Raw genomic sequence first — 22,948 nt, forward strand, 5'->3', positions numbered from 1 at the left:
ATGGATGAAGCCAAGAAACAACACAAAGTGGCAGCAACCGGAAACAAAAGTGAACTTCATAACTCTCTACCATCATCCAGAGAGGCTGTAAAATCCCTAATGGTTAACATTGTGAAGCGGCTCGTATGAAGGCCAAGATAGACACTTCAGCAATTAGCACTGCTTCAAGGAGCTAGCACTTCTCAGGCTTGTTTTCCAGCGAGGCTAAGATCTACATGCAATCGGCTTCATGTGTGTTTGCTTTCTGTGCTACAACCTAACAAAGCATTTGCTGAACTCTCTTGGTGCCTGTCCGCCTCCCACAGAGAAGTAAAACCAAAAGGCAATTCTGGTGTGTCAGGCCCAGAAGTAGGGGGACTCAGGGGTCAGATGGGGTTGTCATCTCAGCAGAGGTTGGGGAAGAACTAGAGAGCAAAAGGGCTCTGGGACTTGTCACCAAGAAGAGAAGAGCAAGGCAGAGCCTGAGTCTACTCCAGCTACACCACAGGCACCTGGGATTAAAGATCCCTCTATGCTGCTCTCACACAGGATGCTCTACTGTGTGCACACCACAGCTTCACAGTCATGAGCTGCACTAGGGCATCTCTGCAGGACCCTGGGTCAGGGCTCAGAGAACAGGCAGCATCTCATGTGGCATGCCACTGCCATGCTTCCAGACTGGAAGTAAAACTGAGAGTAAAGGTATCTTGCCTGCCACTCACCCATGCTCTGGCCCCAGCTGGCCAGTTCCCTAGCTCCAGCATTTCAAGACAACTTCCACTCTTACACAAGGGTCTCCACAGCAGGAAGCAGAATGGACTCTGAGCCCTCCGGAATCCCGTTTTCCCGTAAGCCTGGAGCTTCTGAGGCTCATGTCGGGAAAACGCTGCCACCTGCTCTGCAGGAAGATGGATTCTGTGGTAAGCTAAATCAAGTAACCCTCCCTGCTCAGCCCAGCCTCCTCTAAGGCCACAGTGTTTACTCTGGATCCTTGGGCAGGGTCAGTAGCTCCTCCTCAAACTCAGCCCCCACTGTTAGAGCCACAGGACAGGTTGTCATTAAACCCCTTCAGAGAAGCATGAAGCACTCTCTGATCCTTTGAGAGGCAACACACGTGTGTCGCACTGTGGCTTTCAGGACTAACGTCCACAGTATCCTCCATATTCTGATGGGAGAAAAAACTTGTAATCAATCTTTGTTTAAATCTATCGTCATCACCTTGGGAACGGATGCAGACACGGAGCTACGCCTGCCATGTTACTCAGGCTGAGCTACCTTACTTAGCAGCACTGAAGACTGCTTTCTGACTAACACACCGTGACATCATGGTGTATGTGTGTGCTATGTTGTATGAGAAGGGAGTGATTAAAAAGGAATAAGAAATAAAGCCCTACTTTTTTAAAATCTCTACTAGATTGGTTTTTATAACATTTCATCAACATTTTACTAAGGCAGAGTTGAGAAGCTGATAGAAAAATCTAAATTTTTCAATGTTTATAAGACTAAATGCAGATGTAATGCTTAATGGTTCATTTGACTCTAATATTCAAATACATCCTGACTATACATCTAAAGTGAAGAACTCAGGGGCTGCCCTGTGTACTTCCTTTGCTATTTGTGGCTAGAATGCTGCTAAAGGCCAAGTCAGACTAGTCAAGCAGTGCTGCCCAGCCTGGGAGCCAGCCTCCAGTCAGAGCTGTCCGTTGAGACCTACAGACAAGGCTGAGGCTGCACAGTAGACCCATCCCCTCAGTGCACTAGGGAGAGATCCAGCTGGGTTACGAGGCCAGTTTGCTGCATGGACGCACAGCTTTCCCAGGTCTTTCTGAACTGTGCAACAAATCCACATCAGCTGTGGTCTCACATACTTGGGCACGAAGAGTCAGGTGATACACAAACAACACACCCAAGGCTAAGAGCACAAGGTCACTGAAATGTGTCTCTGGCTCTCAAAGCTATTCAAACCTTTATGCTTAGCTCTACCAACAGTGAAAGAGCTATAAAGGAGCTGTTCCTTCCAGGGTCACAGCACAGCACATCCATGTGTGGACAGCAAGGCACAGAGTACAACTCCCATTACTCAGTCCTCCCTGCAAGGGCACCGCAGCAGAACAATTCTGACAAAGATGCCCTTCTGGTTATGTCGGAGCCTCTCCACTGCCCACCACTGCAGCGCCTCTGCCCTGTGTATCACAATACCGTCTCTGCAGACTTCTGCGTCTTCACTGAAATGCACACACTTCCCCACTGCAACCCCTCAGCTGACGGTCATCCAGTGTTGCCAGCTCCTCTACCTCAGTCTAAGGTCCCAGGACTGTTTCTCCTCCAGAACCTCACATGTGTCAATCGTGTCACATCCCCCAGACCGCCTGTCACTTTTAAATCACCCCTTCACCTCATCTTGTCATCTGGCTCAGCTGACTTGTTTCCTAGTTTCTAGTCCGGATGCCTATATGCCCACAGATGCCCCTGGGTTCCCATTCATCAGTATATCTGCTGGGTTCATCCCAAGACCTCACCATACCAAAACCTTGGACACACAAATATAACAAAGCGTAGTGTTTGCAGATCACCTCTGTGTACATCATCGTCTCTAGACCTCCCAGCACTATCTAACGTGAACATGAGATTAGATGGGATCTGTATTGCTCAGGAATAGCGATAAAGATGTCAATTCTGTTTTGGAACATTCTTCATCCAGCTGGCTGAATCTATGGATGCAAAACTTTGGAAAAGCTACGGAAATCTGGCTGCACTTTTGAGTCAGCACAAGGGATTAAATTAAACAGGCCACTGGGTGAGAACTGCTCCAGTGCCAAGGCCTCAACCCTCCCTGCCGCCACTTTCTTCCAGTTCCTTTTACATTGTCAATCTGTTCAAGGCCCTACCAGCCCTGACATCCCTGCATCTTTCCCTGCCTTCTCAGCGCTCCGGTGTTACCTGGGTTTCACTAACCTTGAAACCAAGCACTGTATTTTCTCAACCACAGGTACACTGCACTCACCTACATGAAACCCGCCCTCCATCAGGCCAACACCATGCTTTCTTTCCCGAGTTCCTGTCCACTCCGTTCCTCTCCCAGTTCTCAGTCCTAATGGATCACCAGGGCATGAAAAGCACGATTCTCAGTGCCCAAGACCCTTGGGAACACACGTCTACACACTTTTGTCTTTCCTCTCCATCTGTCCAACACTGTCTCCTCTGTGCCCTACACTCCACGCCCTCCCCACTCCATCCTCCCAGCCTGCAGAGCTTTGTCTGCAGTGCCCCCTCTGCCTACAGCTTGCTCAAGCCTCTCCTACTCTAGGGACACATGCACAGTCCTTAGTGTAGTTGGCATAGGCGACAAGCAAAGCAAAACACTGTCTTCAACTATTATTATTATTATTTTCTTCAGTCCTGTCTCATTCTCCTTAGGCCCTGGAGGTGTTTAGTTGACTACTTTCTGTCTCTACACAGCCTATCTATGTCCAGACTCATCTGTGCTTCCACTCAATAAATGAAGTCTGCCTCGATTACTATGCACACAGTGTGGCTCTTAAAAATCTCAGAGAAATGGAAAGAAAAAGCCAAAACTGAGTTTAAAACTATCATTATATATGTAAAAGAAACTCCCTTTAAACATTGAGATGTCTACGTACTCACGGTTGGCAGGAACTTTGCGGGAAGGGGCAATGATAGCAGGAAAGTGTTCTCACTTGTGGAAGGAGCACTGACTGAGACTAACCTGCCAGTGCTGCGTGACAGCATTCCACACGCCCACTTTCCCCGTGTGACTCGTGGCCACCAGCTGGTTCCCAATGAAGAAGAGAGCATCTACAGGAACGCCGAGGCTGAACACACCTTAACCAGCAAAACAAACACAGATGTCAGTCCAGCAGTCTTATAACCACTCACAGCCTAAGCTAACCATCCCCAGTTACTACAGCCTACTGCCTGTGCTGTGATCAATGGGGCCGGAACTCAGGCAGCACCTGCACACTCCTAAGCCTCCGTTATGGAAGCCGAGAGCAGAGTCACTGGGCAATCTCACATCTCTATCCAGTGTGCTCTCAGGCTGTGGTTCTCGCCCTAGCTCACCATAACCACCACCTGACAGGCAGGACAGGAAAGGACTCAGGGACTATGCCAGACCCAGGAAAACCTGCTGGGAATTCAGAGGCAGCCTGCTCATGGACTAGATCTTGAGGAACCACTGACTAAAGGCATACACTTGGAAACCCAACTATCTGAAAAAGGTCTCTTAAGGAATGCAGAAATAAAGTAAAAGAAGACCACAACATCACACTGTATCCAAAACAAGCATTTATGTCTTTAACCCTGTTCCCAGTATTTACATTGCAATCAAACTAATTGAAAAGAAACTGTATAAAGCAAGAAGCTCTCTGAAAGAACACAAGACGATTCATTTTAGCAAGAGTCGCAGTTCAGTAGAGGAAAGCACACTCATCTCTACGATGCACAGACAACAGAAGGGAGAGCAGTCAAGACAGTAATCGAGGGGTAAAGGAGGAGCCGGGGAAGGGATAAGGGAAGAAAATCATGGGGCTGGGTTTTCCAAAGGTCCGCAGGCACTGTCACGCTGGAGAAGCAGAGGACTGTAAGAAAGGAGAGTGTGAACTAAGGGACATCCGTACTAAGATGAGAGTTGCACTTCTGGCTCCTCTCAGGTGGCACAGCCTGTCTCCAGCCATGTCTGACAGGCTCTCAGAGACATCACCACTTGTACTTCCTGTTCTTCAGACATCATCTATCCCTCCTGACCTCAGATGCCCACACACATGCTCACACCTGCATTCACTCACATCCTGACCTCAGATGTCCACACACATGCTCACACCTGCACTCACTCACACTCACATCCTGACCTCAGATGCCCACACACATGTTCACACCTGCACTCACTCACATCCTGACCTCAGATGCCCACACACATGTTCACACCTGCACTCACTCACATCCTGACCTCAGATGCCCACACACATGCTCACACCTGCACTCACTCACATCCTGACCTCAGATACCCACACACATGTTCACACCTGCATTCACTCACATCCTGACCTCAGATACCCACACACATGCTCACACCTGCACTCACTCACATCCTGATCTCAGATGCCCACACACATGCTCACACCTGCACTCACTCACACTCACATCCTGATCTCAGATGCCCACACACATGCTCACACCTGCACTCACTCACACTCACATCCTGACCTCAGATACCCACACACATGCTCACACCTGCACTCACTCACATCCTGATCTCAGATGCCCACACACATGCTCACACCTGCACTCACTCACATCCTGACCTCAGATGCCCACACACATGTTCACACCTGCACTCACTCACACTCACATCCTGATCTCAGATGCCCACACACATGCTCACACCTGCACTCACTCACATCCTGACCTCAGATACCCACACACATGCTCACATCTGCACTCACTCACACTCACATCCTGACCTCAGATGCCCACACACATGTTCACACCTGCACTCACTCACACTCACATCCTGATCTCAGATGCCCACACACATGCTCACACCTGCACTCACTCACATCCTGACCTCAGATGCCCACACACATGCTCACACCTGCACACTCACATCTTGTTTTTAATGTCAGAAACAAAGCAGTAAGAAAGATAACAGAAATGGACAAAGCCGAAACTCAGAAGAAAGCATCAGTAGTCCTGCTGGAAACATCTCCTCTTACACACCTAAGAGTCTGTATATAAAAACATATTTATATAACAGACACATGAGTACATCACCTGCCAACCAAGACACAGCAGAGTAAGCTATATGACACATATACACCCGGCCTTAACAAAAACAGGTAAAGGAATAAACTGTTCTTCAAAGCAGAAGATATTAATTCTGCATCATACACAATTATTTACATAGCAGTACTATGTTTTGAGGTTTTGAGGCAGGACAACTTTTAAAAACAACTGAAGCCAACTTCATTCAGTCCTGCTGCAGAAATTAAAACAAGCTGATTTTCCTCCTGAGAAGGGTGAGGTTTTGGGAATTCAAGGATGACATCATGAATAGACTCCAAAACTGAAAGTGTCACTGCAGCTTAGGCTCAAGGATCCTGATGACTGTGGGCAGACAAGGCGATGGCATGAGCGTGAGGAGCTCTGCCCTGGCTCCTCTGCTGAAGCAGTCCTGCTGTCTTGTCTGAGTCATAGGGCAGGGGTCCAACCTTGGGAAAGACTCTCACCCATCCACCAGCCAACCAACACTCTCTGGATGGTGGAATTCTGAAGAACAGCACTGCTGTAGCTGTACCCTCTACAGGCGTGAGCAAACTGCGGCAGGACCAGCTTCTCCAGCGGCTCCCTCTATGCTACCCTCTGCAAATCGAGGAATAAAATCCCCACTCAATAGCACTTGAAAGAGTAACTTGCTGTCTGTTTATTTACCAGCTGGCTCAGTCAGGTCTCTATTGCTGAAACAAACACCACGACCAAAAGCGACTTGGGGAGGAAAGACTCTACTTCACCTTCCAGCTTGCAATCCAACATCCTGAGAAATTGGGGCAGGAACCTGGAGACAGAGCTGATACAGAGGCCACAGGGGAGCACTGCTTCCTGGCTTGTTCCTCATGGCTTGCTCAGCTGCTTCTTAACTATCCTAGAGACCCTGCCCACGCAGGGCACTACCAGAATCCTTCATATCAATTAACAATGAAGAAAATGTGCCACGGGCGTGCCCGTAGACCAGCCAGGTGGGGGCGTTTCACAATTGAGAGTCTCACTTCCCAAATGACTCCAGCTTGTGTCAAGATGACATAAAACTAGCCAGCACAGCAGTATGCCTTCTTTAGTGTTAAATTTGGTTAATAGTGTTAAACCAAAGGGAGAAAGTTATCCTGTTAAACATAATACATGGTATTCACTTATTTCACAGTTTAAAACAGCAAAATTGGACAAATACAAGATGAAACTTTTAGGCAAAGCACAAAAGGTAGCAGCAGGACTCCAGATCCGGACAGCTGTGTCTTCGTGCTCTGTGCATTCCCATCACTGTAGAGATGAAGACTGCCGAGTGGGATGGGGAAGTGGCATGGGGATCTTACTACAGACACCAAGGTAAAACGGGGTGCTGTGGACTGGTGGGAAGCCCCGGCGGCCACACTCTGCTTCCACCTCAGAGTGGAGTGCCTGGCGACCTCAGATACTCAGAGAAGAAACAAGGAAGGGAGGGAGGGAGAAGGTGGAAAAAGACAGATTTGGTATCTGGCATACTGCTCCCCAAGACAAACAGAACAAGCCTAATTCACAGAGGGTGTCAGTTGGTATTTGTTGCCAGCTACAGAAATTCAGTTTCAAGTGAAATGAATATTCTAAAGATGTCCGCTGACAGAGGCGTGAGTACCTAACACGTTGGTCAGATGTGTGACCACACTGATTCCAAGGTCAGGATACATTACAGCTGGGGAGGGAAGGGGACCAGCATTTACAAAATCTGTCTAACTCAGCAAGCCAACATTTCCCAACTGATCAACATAGTGTTACAAACTACTCAAAGAACAAATTAGACTAAGGATCTCAATTTAGCAGACTTAGAAAGGTTTCACGATTCAGGTGCAGGATTCAATAGAAAGAGCCACAGTTTTTTTGAAAACATTATTTACAAAGAGGTATTAACAACTGTTTATCATTTCAGGCCATCCTGTCTTTACATAGATCAATTAAAAACAATGTATCACAGCAAACTAAATACAGAAATAGATTTAGGAATTACAAAAGATATCACCACAGGGCTGTGGAGAGAGTCAGCTTAGCAATAGCGCTTGCTGCACATGCGTGAGTTCAGATCCCAAGCACACACGTGAGAAGAGAGAAAGTCCTGCATGCCTGTGTCCTGCATGCCTGAGTCCTGCATGCCTGTGTCCTGCATGCCTGTGTCCTGCATGCCTGAGTCCTGCATGCCTGAGTCCTGCATGCCTGTGTCCTGCATGCCTGTGTCCCGCATGCCTGTGTCCTAGCATGTCTAAGGTAGGGTGTGAGTGCATGCCTATGTCCTAGCATGTGTAGGGTAGGTTGCTAGCAGAGACAGGGGTCACTGTGCTTGTCTGTCAGCCCAGGCAAACCCAGGGAGCTCCAAGTCAATGAGAGACTCTGCCTTACGGGAACAAGGCAGAAGATGAAGGAGTAGGACCCCCACATCTCTCTGTGACTCAGCAGACAGGCAGTGGGCTTGTGCACTCACACACAGATACACACACATGCATGCACCAGGCACGTGTACTGCAACACACAAAAATAAAAGTTTAAAAAAACTACAAATTGAAACCCATATTACTTGTCTCAAAACTTTTCTTTTTGGAAAACATCTCTTTTCATTAACATGTGATTTGAATCACCATGGAATGAGTTTATTATTGCTATTTTTATATCAGTAAGTACTAAACATTCCAAGTTTAAATTCTAATATGAATGAATGGCAATAGATAACAACCTCTACAAATACTTTTTGGTCTGAACTAACTTAAGAGAGGTTTGGTTCTGAGACCAAAAAAGTCTGAGACCAAAAAAGTCTGAGAAATGTGGCTGCAGAAGCCAGACAGCATGAGCTACTTGCCCACCCACCTTCAGAGAGTGCGAGTGGAGGAGCCGGCTGCCGCTGGGTGGAAGCTCACCAGGCTCTGTCTACCTCAGTGCTTCCCTCTAACACAGCACGCCTCACAGAGGAGTGCTCTCACCACTGAGCCCCAGAGTTGTAACAACACCAGCCAAGCACAGGGGAGTCTTCCTACCAATTTCACTTCCACTTCCTCCATCCTGAACACTCCACAAGATGATGCTGCTCTCTGAGGCGACAGCCACCATTTTGTCCTTGTCTCCATGAGGACCTCCAACCACCTTTGCATTTAAAGCCACCCGTTCGATGGTCCAGTCCAGGTAAGGGCTTGTAAACACCTGCTGCCACCCTGAGGACTCTTTGATTCTGTTAAGAATAGATACGTAGAGTAAACTTAGTGGTGGGTGAGAAAAAGAACAGAAATCACCATAGCAAACAAACAACAAAAAAGACCCACATCCTCCACCTATCTAGATAACTGAATGTAATTTTTGATATACCATCTGCAAAGACATTATTCCTGATCTTACGGTCACATATATAGGACATGTGACCACAAAAAAGAACTAGACTACTGAATTTCTCCTAAAAGTTAGAAATGGTAGCCAATTACTGAGGGGATTAGAGGTGGGTGGGTTTTGAGTAACCTGTTACCTGGCTGGGGGTTGCAGAGGGGAGAGAGAGAGAGAAGAGAGAGAGGGGGGAGAGAGAGACAGACAGAGACAAGAAAGGACACGGAGAGTGCAGAAAGCCACCGTGAGAGGAGATGGACCATGAGCATGTGGCCAAGAGAAACAGCAAGTATCTGGGGTCTATCACTGGGGAAGGAGCCAGGCCAGCAATTAGAAAGGTAAATTAGATAAATTACCCCCACACCCAGTAATTGTCAAAGCCAAATAAATAACCATAATCTCTGAGTCTCAATCATTTGTAAGCCAGAGATCGAAAAGTTTACATTGGTTTATCTACATAAGATGTTGAGTTTCTCACATTTCCCACAAAGCTACTGCTGTGTTCTGTATGATCAATGATGGCCAACAGCAGTCAGCACTTGAGAAGAGGTTGGATTCTTTCCTGTTAGCAACCATATGATGTCACTTATGTGACATGGCAAGAACTTAAGTCTCTGCTCCTCAGATGACATTACATCATAACCCTAAACACCTCAGTCTCTGAAAACTGGTTTATACAGGTCAAAACAGGACACTGCATGCCCCCTTTTGTTCTCCTCCTCCCCCCAACCCCTCTCTGGGACAAGGTCTTTCTACGGACCTGAGACTGAACTGAAGTAGAACTTACTTTGTAGCCCAGGCTGGTCTCCAACTCAACCTTCCTGCCCCAGACTGTCAAGAGCTGAGATTATAGTCTTGTATCTCCAGGCCTGGCTCCCATTTTTAATAAATTTCTCTGGCCTATATGAACTCGGGTCTTCTAGACTAGTCTTGTGTGTGAATGAATGGCAAGCCCCCAGGGTTAGCGCCTGATTACAGCACTATGATGAGCAAGTCAGCACAAGTGCCATCTTGGTTCTGCCTAGCAGGAGAAAGGACAAAGCTGCCCCTAACACTATGACATATGGTGAAAGCTAACCTGGCTGGGGGCCGCGGTAGAACATGTGCTATTTAATTAGCACAACACAGGCACAGGCCAGTTTTCACTTAAATATGTATGCTCAATAATACAAGTACAACTCACAAAAATACATAATTAAGCCTTAAATGTAATTAATGTTTTCCTTATTTAAGCTTCAGAGCAATAAAGGGTAAAATTTACCAATTTTTCCCAAGCACTGGGAAGGTCTGTAATTTAAGCACCTAAAGTCTGTAATTACCCTTTTCGGCCACCAGGTGGGAGTGATGTACTAAGATAAACATGAGACTACTCAATAAACTCTAAAACTGACAACTACTGAGGATAAAATGTGGACCTTTAGGCTCTCTCAGACTGAACACAAAGCAGGGATTGTCCACACTTCAAGACTAATGACACACGCTGTGTGGGATGTGGACACAGGGTGGCTCCCAACCGAGCTCAACAGACATGTTAGTGGCCTGAAATTTGAAAGGATATTGATCCTGTAAGCAAAGACGGAACACAGACAACACCCTTTCCCAGACAGCACACTTCTTAGTTTCAAGTCTACAGCCATCAGGACTATAGATTATATTGTATTATATTATATTATATTTACAATCTGGAAAGCATGACTGCACTGTTACAGAACTTAATTCAGTAAGGCAGATGAACTTGTGCTCTCAAATTGAAACACATGCAAAGAAATCTATAGCTGTGTAATTCTCCATGGACGCAACATGAAGCTCAAAGCACACAGAGAGACAAAGAGCACTAAGACTGCATTCCAGCTCTTCACTGCTGACTCTGGAGTTAGCACAGTCGGGTAGGATTGCTGTATTTTCCACAGTAAAGTCTCAAGATCTATTAAATATGATGCATGCTGTAAACAAGTTCTTCCTGAAATTAAATGAGTGTGTTTAAGCGTGAAAAGCATGTAAGAGTTCAAGAAACCTGAATACACAGAGACACATAGACATACGCACAAGTACACACATATACACATACACACATGGAGAGAGGGGACTTCACACTCAGCAGCAAGCCAACTTACATGATAAATAATGTAAACATAACTAGTTACTCACTTGGAAGAAAGCAAGACAGATTCTTTCTTAAATTCCCTATCACCTACAAAAAGGTAATTCCTCCGAGATAAATAAGCTAAAATGGAGACAGATGCAAGAGGACGGCAACTCATGCAAGTTCTCCATTAATTCAGGGACCACTGTCAAACGCAGGAAGAACTGGACACAAACCTTACACAAGCCAGTGGCCTATGCGAAAGCACATGTGGTCACCACACCACTCTGCGTTAAGCCTTTGAACTGATATAAAACTATAAAGAAAAATGTTTTGTAGAAAAGACTATGATCTTCCAAAAGTACTATGCAGTTTCTTTTCACACCGCTTGCTCATCAGTCCGCTTCACAATTTGAGTCTGTAAGGAGAGCCAGCATGCTCGCCCTTTTCACTTCCACCCGAGCCCCCAGCCGCAGTCCCAAGCTAACTGTGCCAGCCTACGAAATGCCATGGGCACTCACTCTGCCTTCCCCATCCCTCCTCCCGGGGGATCTCTTCAACACTCTGGCAAGTGACAATCTGCAGCACTGTGACAGAGGCAGAGCTGCCACTTCAAGCTCCTGGAGTCCTTGTCAATAATCAACTGTGCACCCCATGCTAAACAACCATGACTGACCTCTAAGGGCCTTTCAGTTTACACTCAGATGGTGGGGGTCTACAGCAACTCTTTAAAATCCCCATACTAAACGTCTGGGATGTTTATATAGATGATGCATAAGAGCATCTACAAAGTAACCACCTGGAAGCTCATTTCTATACTATCTAGTAGTTAGGTTAAAAGCGTGCACAGCACTCAGAACAGTCTCACCTGTTCACCACTGTAACCAAGGCCAGTCCAAGTAAGTGGCAGACAGCACTCTCCAGAGGCAAACCCACAGCATACACTTTTAGTACTTGCAAGGGGACAGTAAACTCCTGAGGCATTTTTAAACCTATAACCAACTTCAGCTATTTTTTTTTCTTAACCAAGATACAGAACAAAGTGACAGAATATTCTACCTTCTTTGACTTTCCAGTAACTGTTCTTTGACTTTCAATGGGACCACGCAGAGGGAGTAAATTCTGGCCACCTCCCTGCTTCTCTGGAGCAACAGCACTGCCTGAGGCCCACAGCCCAAGAGGCTTTGCGGAGTCCAACTTTACCATGTTAAAAACAATCAAACTCACTCTGAACTCTGCACTCTCCCTCCCTGCCTTTCGCTCTAATCCAATACTATAGAGCTCGGTGCACTGCAGACACCGAGCTGTACACACATCCTACCTTATTAGTTATGCCCAACACAGCGGCAATTCTAACAGCACAGAGCTCTCCCCACCTCTGCTGCACAGGACAACAGACAGACTCGGGAAAAAGGAATTACAGACGCACATTACCATCCTGCCTAAGGCTTCCACACACAGCCACATGAGCCAGAAAGAGTGACATAGCTCAGTTGCATCACATTTCTACCGTCTGGGAAACACAAAACATCAAGGCTACCAACAGTATCAAGTAAAAAACAAACTAAATTATAACCAAGTGCAGTGGATGACACATGCAGGGGAAAACTGAAGGTTAAAAGGAACAGATATTCAACCTAAATATACAATATAATTATTTAAAATAAAACAAATGATGACTGAGGACTCGGTACCTGTAACACACCGCGAAATGCGCATAGGCAGCTACAATCCAATTGTGGTGGCCAGCAACTATTAGCACCTTTCTTGGATCCACTGGAACTCCTGTCAGGTTTAAAGAGAAGCACTTACATCTCACACTGAGTTGGAAGGCTCTGGCTCAGAGGCCGGCTGATGCTTCTACCTGTTTGGGTTAAGGTGGTCGGACAGAGCACGATGCTCACAGCTTATCAGCTATGGATCATGCCTTCGCCAGACAGAGGCAAAGTTAAGTAGTCCCAATAGACACCACATGGCCCAGGAGCCTAAGCTGGGAGCTCACTAGCTAGCTCTCAACAGAAAGTTTGTCAACTGTTCTGAGGACAAAAACAGTAGAAAGAAAACAAAAACAGAGGATCATATTATTACACATCAAAAAAAAATGTGTGTTAAATGACATTTTCCAATATATAAATAATGAATCTGGATTTAACACGAATATAAAGGGCTAGAACGCAGCTCAGTACATCAGCACTCAGCCCCTTTGCCATAGGCTCAACACACAAACCTTAAGACTGTGAGAGATGGGAGGGAGGGAAAGAGAGAAGGGGGTGTGTGCAAAAAGAGTAACATTCAAAACTCACAGCCTGAGTCCCTGCCAGCTGAGCATGCGTGAGCTCTCCTTCTCTGTGTCCTGTCACTCACCCAGCCGAATAGTGTCTTCTCCATTTGCTGCAAGCACAGGCTGCGTCCCGTTTCCCCGGGCTTCTCCTTCCATAGAGTTCAGTCCATTCCTAGCGTCCACAGAGGACCTAGCTGTGTTAGTTACTTTACGACTGGGAATGCCTACAAAGGAGAATGCACATTTTACCTGTTACGCTTGAATTTCCTCATACTTTCAGACAGGATCTTTTCAAAAACCACATCTCTCTCTCTCAGAAGCACAATGGTGCACAGACAAAGGCCCAACTCTGGTAAGTAACTGAGGGGACGGTGACCTAAGCCTGCAGAGCCCCGGGCTCAGGTCCCGTGCCAACCCCCCTCCCACACACACACACACACACACACACACACACAAGGCCCAGTGGTGTACATGGCAGCTGAGTGAGGCCACCGAGCTCCCTCCTGCCCTGACAGAGAAGCTGACAGCCCTGCTCTACAGACCGTGCGGCTTCACTCTCATGCAAGGGCACGGTCGGATGAGGTCCAGATTTATCCAAACTCAAATAACCAAAACCGTTTTTCTTATTTTTATGCTTCTGTTCAGTGACAGGAGGAACTTTGTGAAGACTGCCGTACCTGGCGGGGGCAAGTAGCCATGGAACAGGACGCTGCCGCAGGATGACCGCTCCAGCTCCTCACACAGCAGCAGCCTCCGCACTGCAAGAGCCAATGCAAGCCCATCAGGGACAGGCACACACAGCTGCCCCACCTACTTTCTCTAGCCAAGGGCGGTGGGAAAAGAAAGGAGAAGGTTTAAACAGCTCACGGCTGAGACTTTCTCAGCGTGAAGCGCTGAGCACTGAAATACTCTCCAGAGGACCTGAGAGAAGCCTGTCTGCCTGTGGGCAAGCTTAATGCACGGGGTCAGTCCCAGGAGGTCAGCACCTACCTAGTGGAGTGATCCCGTAAAATTCTGCCTCGTGCCTGAGGACATTAATGCTGACTCCCCTGTAAAGAAAGGAACAAAGGCTGTGAGCTCTCTAATAGCAGTGACCTGGGCTACCATGGAGACCATGGAGGAAGCAGCAGACCCCTCAAGGGGATGAGGCCAGCAGGACTAAATTTTGCTTTTTCTCACATTGTCTTTCCTACGCCATCCATCACCTGGAAGTGGTTAAGAGTGTGTGCCCTCCCTGAAACATGTTCAGCTCCTTAATCATCAGGGAATGCAACTCAAAACAACCCTGAGAGTCCACCTCACACCAGGCAGAATGGCAAAGATCAAAACCTCAGGGGACAGCAGATGCTGGCAAGGACGTGGAGAAAAAGGAACACTCCTCCATTGTCGGTGGGATTGCAAGCTTGTACAACCACTCTGGAAATCAGTCTGGCAGTTCCTCAGAAAATTGGACATAGTACTACCGGAGGATCCAGCAATACCTCTCCTGGGCATATATCAAGAAGATGTCCCAACCGGTAAGAAGGACACATGCTCCACTATGTTCATAGCAGCCCTATTTATAATAGCCAGAAGCTGGAAAGAACCCAGATGTCCCTCAACAGAGGAATGGATACAGAAAATGTGGTACATTTACACAATGGAGTACTACTCAGCTATTAAAAAGAATGAATATATGAAATTCCTAGCCAAATGGATGGACCTGGAGGGCATCATCCTGAGTGAGGTAACCCAATCACAAAGGAACTCACACAATATGTACTCACTGATAAGTGGATATTAGCCCAGAAACTTAGAATACCCAAAATATAAGATACAATTTGCTAAACGCATGAAACTCAAGAAGAACGAAGACCAGTGTGGACACTTTGCCCCTCCTTAGAAATGGGAACAAAACACCCGTGGAAGGAGTTACAGAGACAAAGTTTGGAGCTGTGACAAAAGGATGGACCATCTAAAGACTGCCATATCCAGGGATCCATCCCATAATCAGCTTCCAAATGCTGACACCATTGCATACACTAGCAAGATTTTGCTGAAAGGACCCAGATATAGCTGTCTCTTGTGAGACTATGCCGGGGCCTAGCAAACACAGAAGTGGATGCTCACAGTTAGCTATTGGATGGATCACAGGGCTCCCAATGGAGGAGCTAAAGAAAGTACCCAAGGAGCTAAAGGGATCTGCAACCCTATAGGTGGAACAACATTATGAACTAACCAGTACCCCAGAGCTCTTGACTCTAGCTGCATATGTATCAAAAGATGGCCTAGTCGGCCATCACTGGAAAGAGAGGCCCCTTGGACACACAAACTTTATATGCCTCAGTACAGGGGAATGCCAGGGCCAAAAAAATGGGAATGGGTGGGTAGGGAAGTGGTGGGGAGGGTATGGGGGACTTTGGAAATGTAATTGAGGAAAATACGTAATAAAAAAATATTAAAAATTAAAAAATAAATAAATAAATAGTAAAGTGACAAAAAAAAAAAAAAAGAGTGTGTGCTCTCTTCCAGAGGCACAGATGCAGTTCCAGCACCCAAAGGGCAACTCATACCCAACTGGAACTCTAGTCCCAGGGGACCCAACTGCCTTTTCCAACCTCCAAGGACACATGCAGGTACATGTATGCACATGGTACACAGATACATGGGTGACACAACACTCTACACACAGAACAAAAATGAATATTTAAAATAAAACACTGTTATTTACTTAAAACCACACATAAGCTGGGTGTGGTAGCACACGCCTTTAATCCCAGCACTCGGGAGGCAGAGGCAGGCGGATTCCTGAGTTCGAGGCCAGCCTGGTCTACAGAGTGAGTTCTAGGACAGCCAGGGCTACACAGAGAAACCCAGTCTCGAAAAACCAAAAAAAAAAAAAAAACAAAAAACCAAAAAAAAAAAAAAAAACCCACACATATTTTGATGATTTGTATGAGTAAGAGAAATCTGAAGAATAATACAAAGGAATTATCAAGAAAAATTCGACAAGAAAAAAAAATAGCAGAAACGGTTCTCTTATGGGACTTTCTAAGCACAAGTCAGATCAGACTTGCACTGCTGGCAGCAGGACTGAAATGCAATACAGGGATGCAAAGCAGGGAACTGCCCAGAGAGCTGCGGAGCATCCTGGAGGCCCAGTGGCCTGTATCCACCCAGCTCAGCTGAGGACGCTCGTTAGTCATGGGGCAGATTAGTGGTCCTAGGAGGCTGGAAGGGTGAACTGGGGGCAAAAGAGAAAGAAAGAAAGAGAGAGGGGGAGGGAAGGAGGGAGGGACAAAACACAGGCAGAAGCCAGCTCCCTACGTAGCACAGCTGCACTGTAGCCTACCATTAGCTACACACACATAATTCAAGAAGCACCTAAGACTCCCAACACAAGAAACGGTCTCATCTGAGGAGCTGTACAAGTAACTACCCTGCCCTGGCTGTGCTGTGACTGTGGCCCACTGTGAGCTTGTATCTCTCAGTAACTGTAACACCCTGTGCCACGCAGGCTGAGCACAAATACACCAACTAAATTGCAGTGCTTCCTGAGCAGGCCCACACACTGGCTGCCAGCACGGCCTCAGAAAGGATGAATGGCTTACCTTAAGTCGAGTTCTTTTGTCCGAAGAAAATTTAAAATGGGGGCGAATGCTGCCGGGTCCCTATCAATAAATATCTGCAAATGAAGAACTGGGTTATTATCAAGTCAAAAATCAACATCTCCTTCCATATCTGAAACACTAAAAGAGAACGACGACTGGGTTAGACTTCCTTATTTAGAGGTTTCTAACTGAAATGGTATAGCTATGCTCAAAGGTCCTGAAACTGTTTTTATTTCTAATTACTGATAACCTGGGGAAACATTTCCATCTAGAACATTCCAGATCAACCAACACTTTGAAAATAGCATAAATGTCCCTCATGCTGCTGTCGCAGTCCCCACCGTGGCAGCCACTGTAATTCCTATGAAAAATGAAGGCAGCACTGTGAACTCCAGTGCAGACATAGTCGGTGTGAACACAGCTGTCACCAGGACCAGGGCAGGACATTCAGGGGCTTAACTGACAATCTCACCATCTCTGTTTCAAGGACTTGGGATTACAGCAGAGGACCACAGAATACACAGGACAAAGATGCTTACAATGGACAACACATGAACTGGCTTTTTGATTTAATTTTTAACTAATTCCATGCAGACACATCTGTTTTGTTGCCTTCATTTACCTACAAAAATCTCATCAAATAACCTAACTTCAGACTGCTTCTGCGAGTTGTCACTCTCCTTGAACACAAGTTATCTGAACACAATTGCGTCTATGACATTGTAAGTGCAGAAAGCAACCTCTTGGTCTAAACCTTACAGTCTGTTTCCACAATGTGCTGTCTCACGGGTTCACAGGAACCTGCAGGCCTCTCTACGCCCTGTAATACTTAACTATTTTCTTACTCACACTTATGGACTGTTACTGTTTCAATACTGACTAATGCAATACAAGGTACACCCTACCCTCTCTCTAATCACAAACATCTCAGATTGCTATATACAATAGTTACTGCTAGGGGTCTCTTTCCAGTTTAGAAACCCCGTAGGTGACAGTTTTTAAAAATGCCACACTGCACTTACTAAAATGTGAGCTTCCATATCACTACCCACTAAACGTCTTAAGTGTTTGTTGACTGAATTTAGAAACATAACATTATACTCACAGCACCAGTTTCATCTCGAAGTGTTGAAATTCTTCCACTCAGCAAACTAGGAATCATTAAAATAAGCTACGAGTTAGTTATAAAAATCTGAACATAAATTCCTTACCAAATGTCAAAGCCAATACAAGCACATTTTCTGTCTCCAACTTAAAAAAGATCGCAGTTTTAATCAGGTGTGGAGTGTTTGCCTTTAAGTCCTTAGAAGGCTGAGGCAGGAGGAAGAGTTCAAGGTCAGACTGGACCACAGTAAAACCCTTCTCAGTGGTACAAAAACAATAACATTTCTAATTTAAAAGTCAACTTTTTTGTTTGTTTGGTTTGGTTTGGTTTTTTAAGACAGGGTTTCTCTGTGTAGCTCTGGCTGTCCTGGAACTCACTTTGTAGACCAGGCTGGCCTCGAACTCAGAAATCCGCCTGCCTCTGCCTCCCGAGTGCTGGGATTAAAGGCGTGCGCCACCACATCCGGCTAAAAGTCAACATTTTTAATTCAAAATATTTTTTAAAAACCCTAATTTAACTAATAAGGAAACTTTTCATATTTTGTCAAGTAATCACATGTGTAATTACACAAAGAATTACATAATTACCTGGAAAAAAAAGAATCTGGAATCCACATGAGCGTCTGTCTGGAGGTACTGAATCTGCAATTAAGATCATCAGGCATCATACATGAGAATGCACCGTGAGCCGGCAGTGGTCGCAGGTGAGAACGACCCTACCACACCGATTATGTCCGCTGTGCTCTCTACTGTTAAAGCTTTACTAGTGTGCAGAGTTCAGCAAAATCAAACACAACACTTTCTAAAGCCCAACCCTTCAGTCCTCACAGCAGATCTCACTTCTCGAGCAGCTTGTCGCCGCTGCCCTCTCTCAACTTTCTGTCCTGCCTCTTGTGTCTTTGTCCCGGCTCCATCACCAATATTCCAAGTCACACCCGTCTCTTCGGACACAACCAAGTTACCAGACCCACGAAGGCCTTTCCAGACATTCTGCCCTAAATGACCTCCTTCTGAACAACTACAAACTCATATACGATCTCTATACTCTAGTCCTGGGCTATTTCCAATGTGTGAGGAAAATGGATACTGTCTGCTCCCTGCTCATCCCGATCTATCACCCAAACTTAGTAGACGGCCGACCAAGATGAGAGCTAAAGAGGTCAAATCCACACCTAAGCACTAAGACAGCAAGGGCTTAAGACATTTCATCTCCTGATGAATGGTAACTCCTTAAACTGTTCAGCTTGCAAACTTACATTTCAGGAGTGTTTTACACACACACACACAACCAACTATGATTTGGGTTTGTTTGGTTTTTTTTTTAAGGTAGGTACAGTGTTTGGAGTGTGACCTGTAATCCCATGGCCTAGCACTAGCACAACCCCAACAGCTACTTTGAAACAGAGAGTGACAGTCAGATGCACTGTACCCAGCTCAGTGTTCTGAGACACAGGTTGCTTTGCACAATCCTGGAGCTTTGTATGGTTACAATACAACATTTCCATATAAAGGAAGTATTGGTAAACGCATCACCAGGCTGTCCACGTGGCCATTGGCACGACGGGCCTTATGTCACTTAATAATGTTGGTGACAGCAGAAAAAAGTACAAGCTCCCTTCTACATAACGTCTGCGGCAGCCTGATATCTCACACCCTCTGTAGGTATCAAAGTATGCTTGGTTTCTTTTCTCCAAACGTTGAGAGACTTTACTGTGGAGGGATTCCCACTGGCACCCTGCCCTCTTAAATAAAAAGTGCATAGAAAAGAAGGGGTTTGGAACCCTTTGTACAGTAACTACATCCTGGGTCCCCAGGGAAGGAGGAAGGAGGCAATGGCTGGGTAGGCAGGAGGGGTGAAGGCAGGACCCTGCCCCACTACAAACAAGCCCGCAGCCACCGTGAGCAGAAAGGTAGGAGTGAGATCCTGAGACTAAGGAGCCACAGGCCAGTGTGAGATGGCAGCAGGCACATGAGGACTCTGGGGCAGCCAGGCCTCGTCAAGGAAGTGTCGGCAGTGCTGGGCCCCACAGTTGCAGGGCAGCCCGGTGCTGGCATCCTCGGTGGGAAACTTGCAGTCATGAGTGAGCTCCTCGCCTCGCAGGAGGCAGCGCCAGGCTAAGAGGACAATGTGTTCCTGGCGGGTGGGTGACACGAGAGAAGCAGTGGGGGAAACACGAGCTCCGTCTCCCCATCCACAACTCTGTGGTCTACTCTGCAAGGATGACTGACCCACTGAGGGAGAGGAGACCTCTGGGCTTTGAAAAGATTGATTTATGCTATGGTCTTACGTATATGAATGTCTTGCCTACATATATGTACGTGTACCATGTGTGCACCTGGTGCCCAGAGGGTAACAGAGGTCATCAGATTGCAACTGGAGTTACAGACAGTTGTGAGCTACCATGTAGGTGCTTGGATTTAAAAATCGGGTCTTTTGCCAGAGCAACAAGTGCTCTTAACCACTGAGCCAGCTCTCCAGCCCCAAATAATGTATTTCTTATAGAGGATCTCTATAGAAAGAGATAAAGATATTTTCCATTAAGAGATCTTATAGAGACACAAGGATGCTAACTCATTAACTAATTTCACAGTTTATAAATAATCTAAGTGTTGTCAAGCATTCCTATGCTCATTAATCTAAGAAAGGAGCTAAAACCAAATTAGGTAGTATATTTCTCTAATTCCACTACTCCAGAGGCTGAGGCAGGAGAGTGAGCTCCATGCTAGCCTGGGATACACAGCAAATTTGAGGCCAGTGAGACTTTGTCTCAACATACATCTATACACACATATATAAAGACATAAGTAGAAAAGATTTCAACAAACATGTACTCAAGAAAACATGGCAATTTTCCCTAAAGGCATTTCTTAGCAAACTCTTAAATAGTTCTATAGGTTACCACTGGACACAGAAAACTTGAGTCAATTAAAAGAAAATCAGTCGATGGTAAATGGAAGCACTCACAGATAACGTCAAGTAATAATGGTAGAAGAGTTCATTTTGATTGTCTAGTGTTACCATGGAAACAAGCCTTTGGTGTATGTATGAAGGAGTCCCTACAATTAAACCAAGAGGGAAGATCTACCTTAATTTAACCCTAGCTTGTTTTCTGTTGCTATGATAAACACTGACAAAACCAGCCTGGGGAGAAAGGGCTTGTTAGGCTTACAGGCTCAGTGCATCACTGATGGAGGCCAAGACCAAGTAGAGACAGGAACTAAGGCAGGGAGCATGGAGCAGTGCTGCTCACTGACTCCCCTTTCCTTTCTGAGAGAGCCCAGGCCTGCCTACCTCCTGTGTGCTGTGCCACCTGTGTGTGGGTACCACCCACAGCATACTGGGTCCCCTGTGGCTTCATCAGCTTTCTATCTTATACAACCACCTGCCCAGGAGAGGTTCCACACACAGTGGGCTGAGCCCAGAGAACTCTGTACCTTAACTTTCAATGGCTTTGTCAGGTACTTAGTCACAGCAACAAAGCAGACAGACAATAACTTCTGACACTACATGTTCATCACTTTCAGGAAACCATATTAAAGCACACAGGCCTGCTTACAATCACTAGCATGCAGGACACAGCTAGAGTCACAGCACACAGGAGGTGGGTCAGGCCTACACAGACAGTAGGAAGAAAACCTTTGCTGCACAGCCAAGCAGTATCAAGTCTACCCACGAAACAATCTGCAACCTCTGGGCAAAGAGACTGGAAAACATATATATGATTAACATATTTTTTATTTTTAATCTCCTATCTCAAGTGTGCCAAAGAAAAGATGACTAAAGAAATTAGCATATCTGGTGATGTAGCATACCCACTCTAGTGGCTTGCTACAAAATCTGAACTATGAAGCTAAATATGAAACTATGAAGTAAAGTGACTTGCTATGAGATACTAAGATGATATCAAGTTCATGATCGTTTCCTCCGGGTCTATTAGGGCATGAGACTAGTACTATGGTAACTTTTCACTTCAGGAAACTCATCAATACAAAGTAACTTGTCCAAGGTTGCTAACTAGAGGGAAGGCCTGCTATGTGCAGAAGGAGCCAGTTTGTTTCCAACCCTTTCCCTCAGCCAGTCCCTCTCCTTCCTCCATCGCTACCTGAGTAAACATGGATTGGTCACTGACGCTGTCAATCACATTCACTCCCAGTGTGTACGGAAACCCCTTACGTACTAAGCCAGACAGACCCGAGCCAGCAGCATGCTGCTCACTGTCTCACCCTTGGGCAGCATGTTCTCTGACTTTCTTCTGGTTCTGAGCAAGCACTTTCGGCACCTTATTCAGTGACTCGGAGCTTCAAGCTGTGCCACAGGTTGTCTTCTAAAACGCTCAAGCCAGGAGTACATTTATTGTCATATTTGGTATTAACTGCTAACTGCACCCAGTCAGAGTCACGTTCCACAGGTGAAGTGAAGTCCTTGACAGCTCAGCCTTTAAGGCACCCACTTTCTTTCTTATTACTTTCTTATTCACTCTTGATGCACAATGAAGTGCACATGTGGAGTCAGTGACCTCCTTTCATCTTAAGTGGGTTCCAAGGAGGAGCCTCAGGTGGCCAGTCTTGCTGTTGTTAAGTGCTGTGCTGTTTTCAGCTTAGCCATCTTGCCAGCCACATCCATCTCCAATACACAATAAACAACAATGTAAGGGCTGAAGAAATGGCTCTGTGATTAAGAACACTTGCGGATCTTGCTAAGGACCAGAATTCAGTTCCCAGCATCCATGTCAGGTGGCTCTCAACACAACTTACCACACCTGTAATCCCCGATCTCAGGGACCCTTT

General features: G+C 46.1%; 1 protein-coding gene across 3 annotated transcripts in view; it reads right to left on the bottom strand.

Annotated features, from left to right (window-relative positions):
* Kctd3 (potassium channel tetramerization domain containing 3) overlaps positions 1-22,948 on the bottom strand; it is a 59,368-nt gene that overhangs the window by 12,397 nt on the left and 24,023 nt on the right. For 2 of the 3 annotated variants that reach the window (XM_021167624.3, XM_021167615.3), the window contains exons 2-10: positions 18,749-18,802; positions 18,162-18,207; positions 17,057-17,130; positions 14,457-14,515; positions 14,144-14,224; positions 13,550-13,690; positions 12,880-12,970; positions 8,766-8,956; positions 3,707-3,822 (exon numbers count right to left, since the gene is read on the bottom strand). In XM_021167624.3, coding sequence (XP_021023283.1) covers positions 3,707-3,822; positions 8,766-8,956; positions 12,880-12,970; positions 13,550-13,690; positions 14,144-14,224; positions 14,457-14,515; positions 17,057-17,130; positions 18,162-18,207; positions 18,749-18,777 — 828 coding nt within the window. In that variant the 5' untranslated portion in view covers positions 18,778-18,802. The remainder of the gene's footprint in view (positions 1-3,706; positions 3,823-8,765; positions 8,957-12,879; positions 12,971-13,549; positions 13,691-14,143; positions 14,225-14,456; positions 14,516-17,056; positions 17,131-18,161; positions 18,208-18,748; positions 18,803-22,948) is intronic. The other variant, XM_029476513.2, reaches the window with a different exon arrangement.

The sequence above is a fragment of the Mus caroli genome, unplaced genomic scaffold, assembly GCF_978045245.1.
Source record: "Mus caroli unplaced genomic scaffold, Mus_caroli_1 scaffold_1, whole genome shotgun sequence".
Classification (NCBI taxonomy): Eukaryota; Metazoa; Chordata; class Mammalia; order Rodentia; family Muridae; genus Mus; species Mus caroli.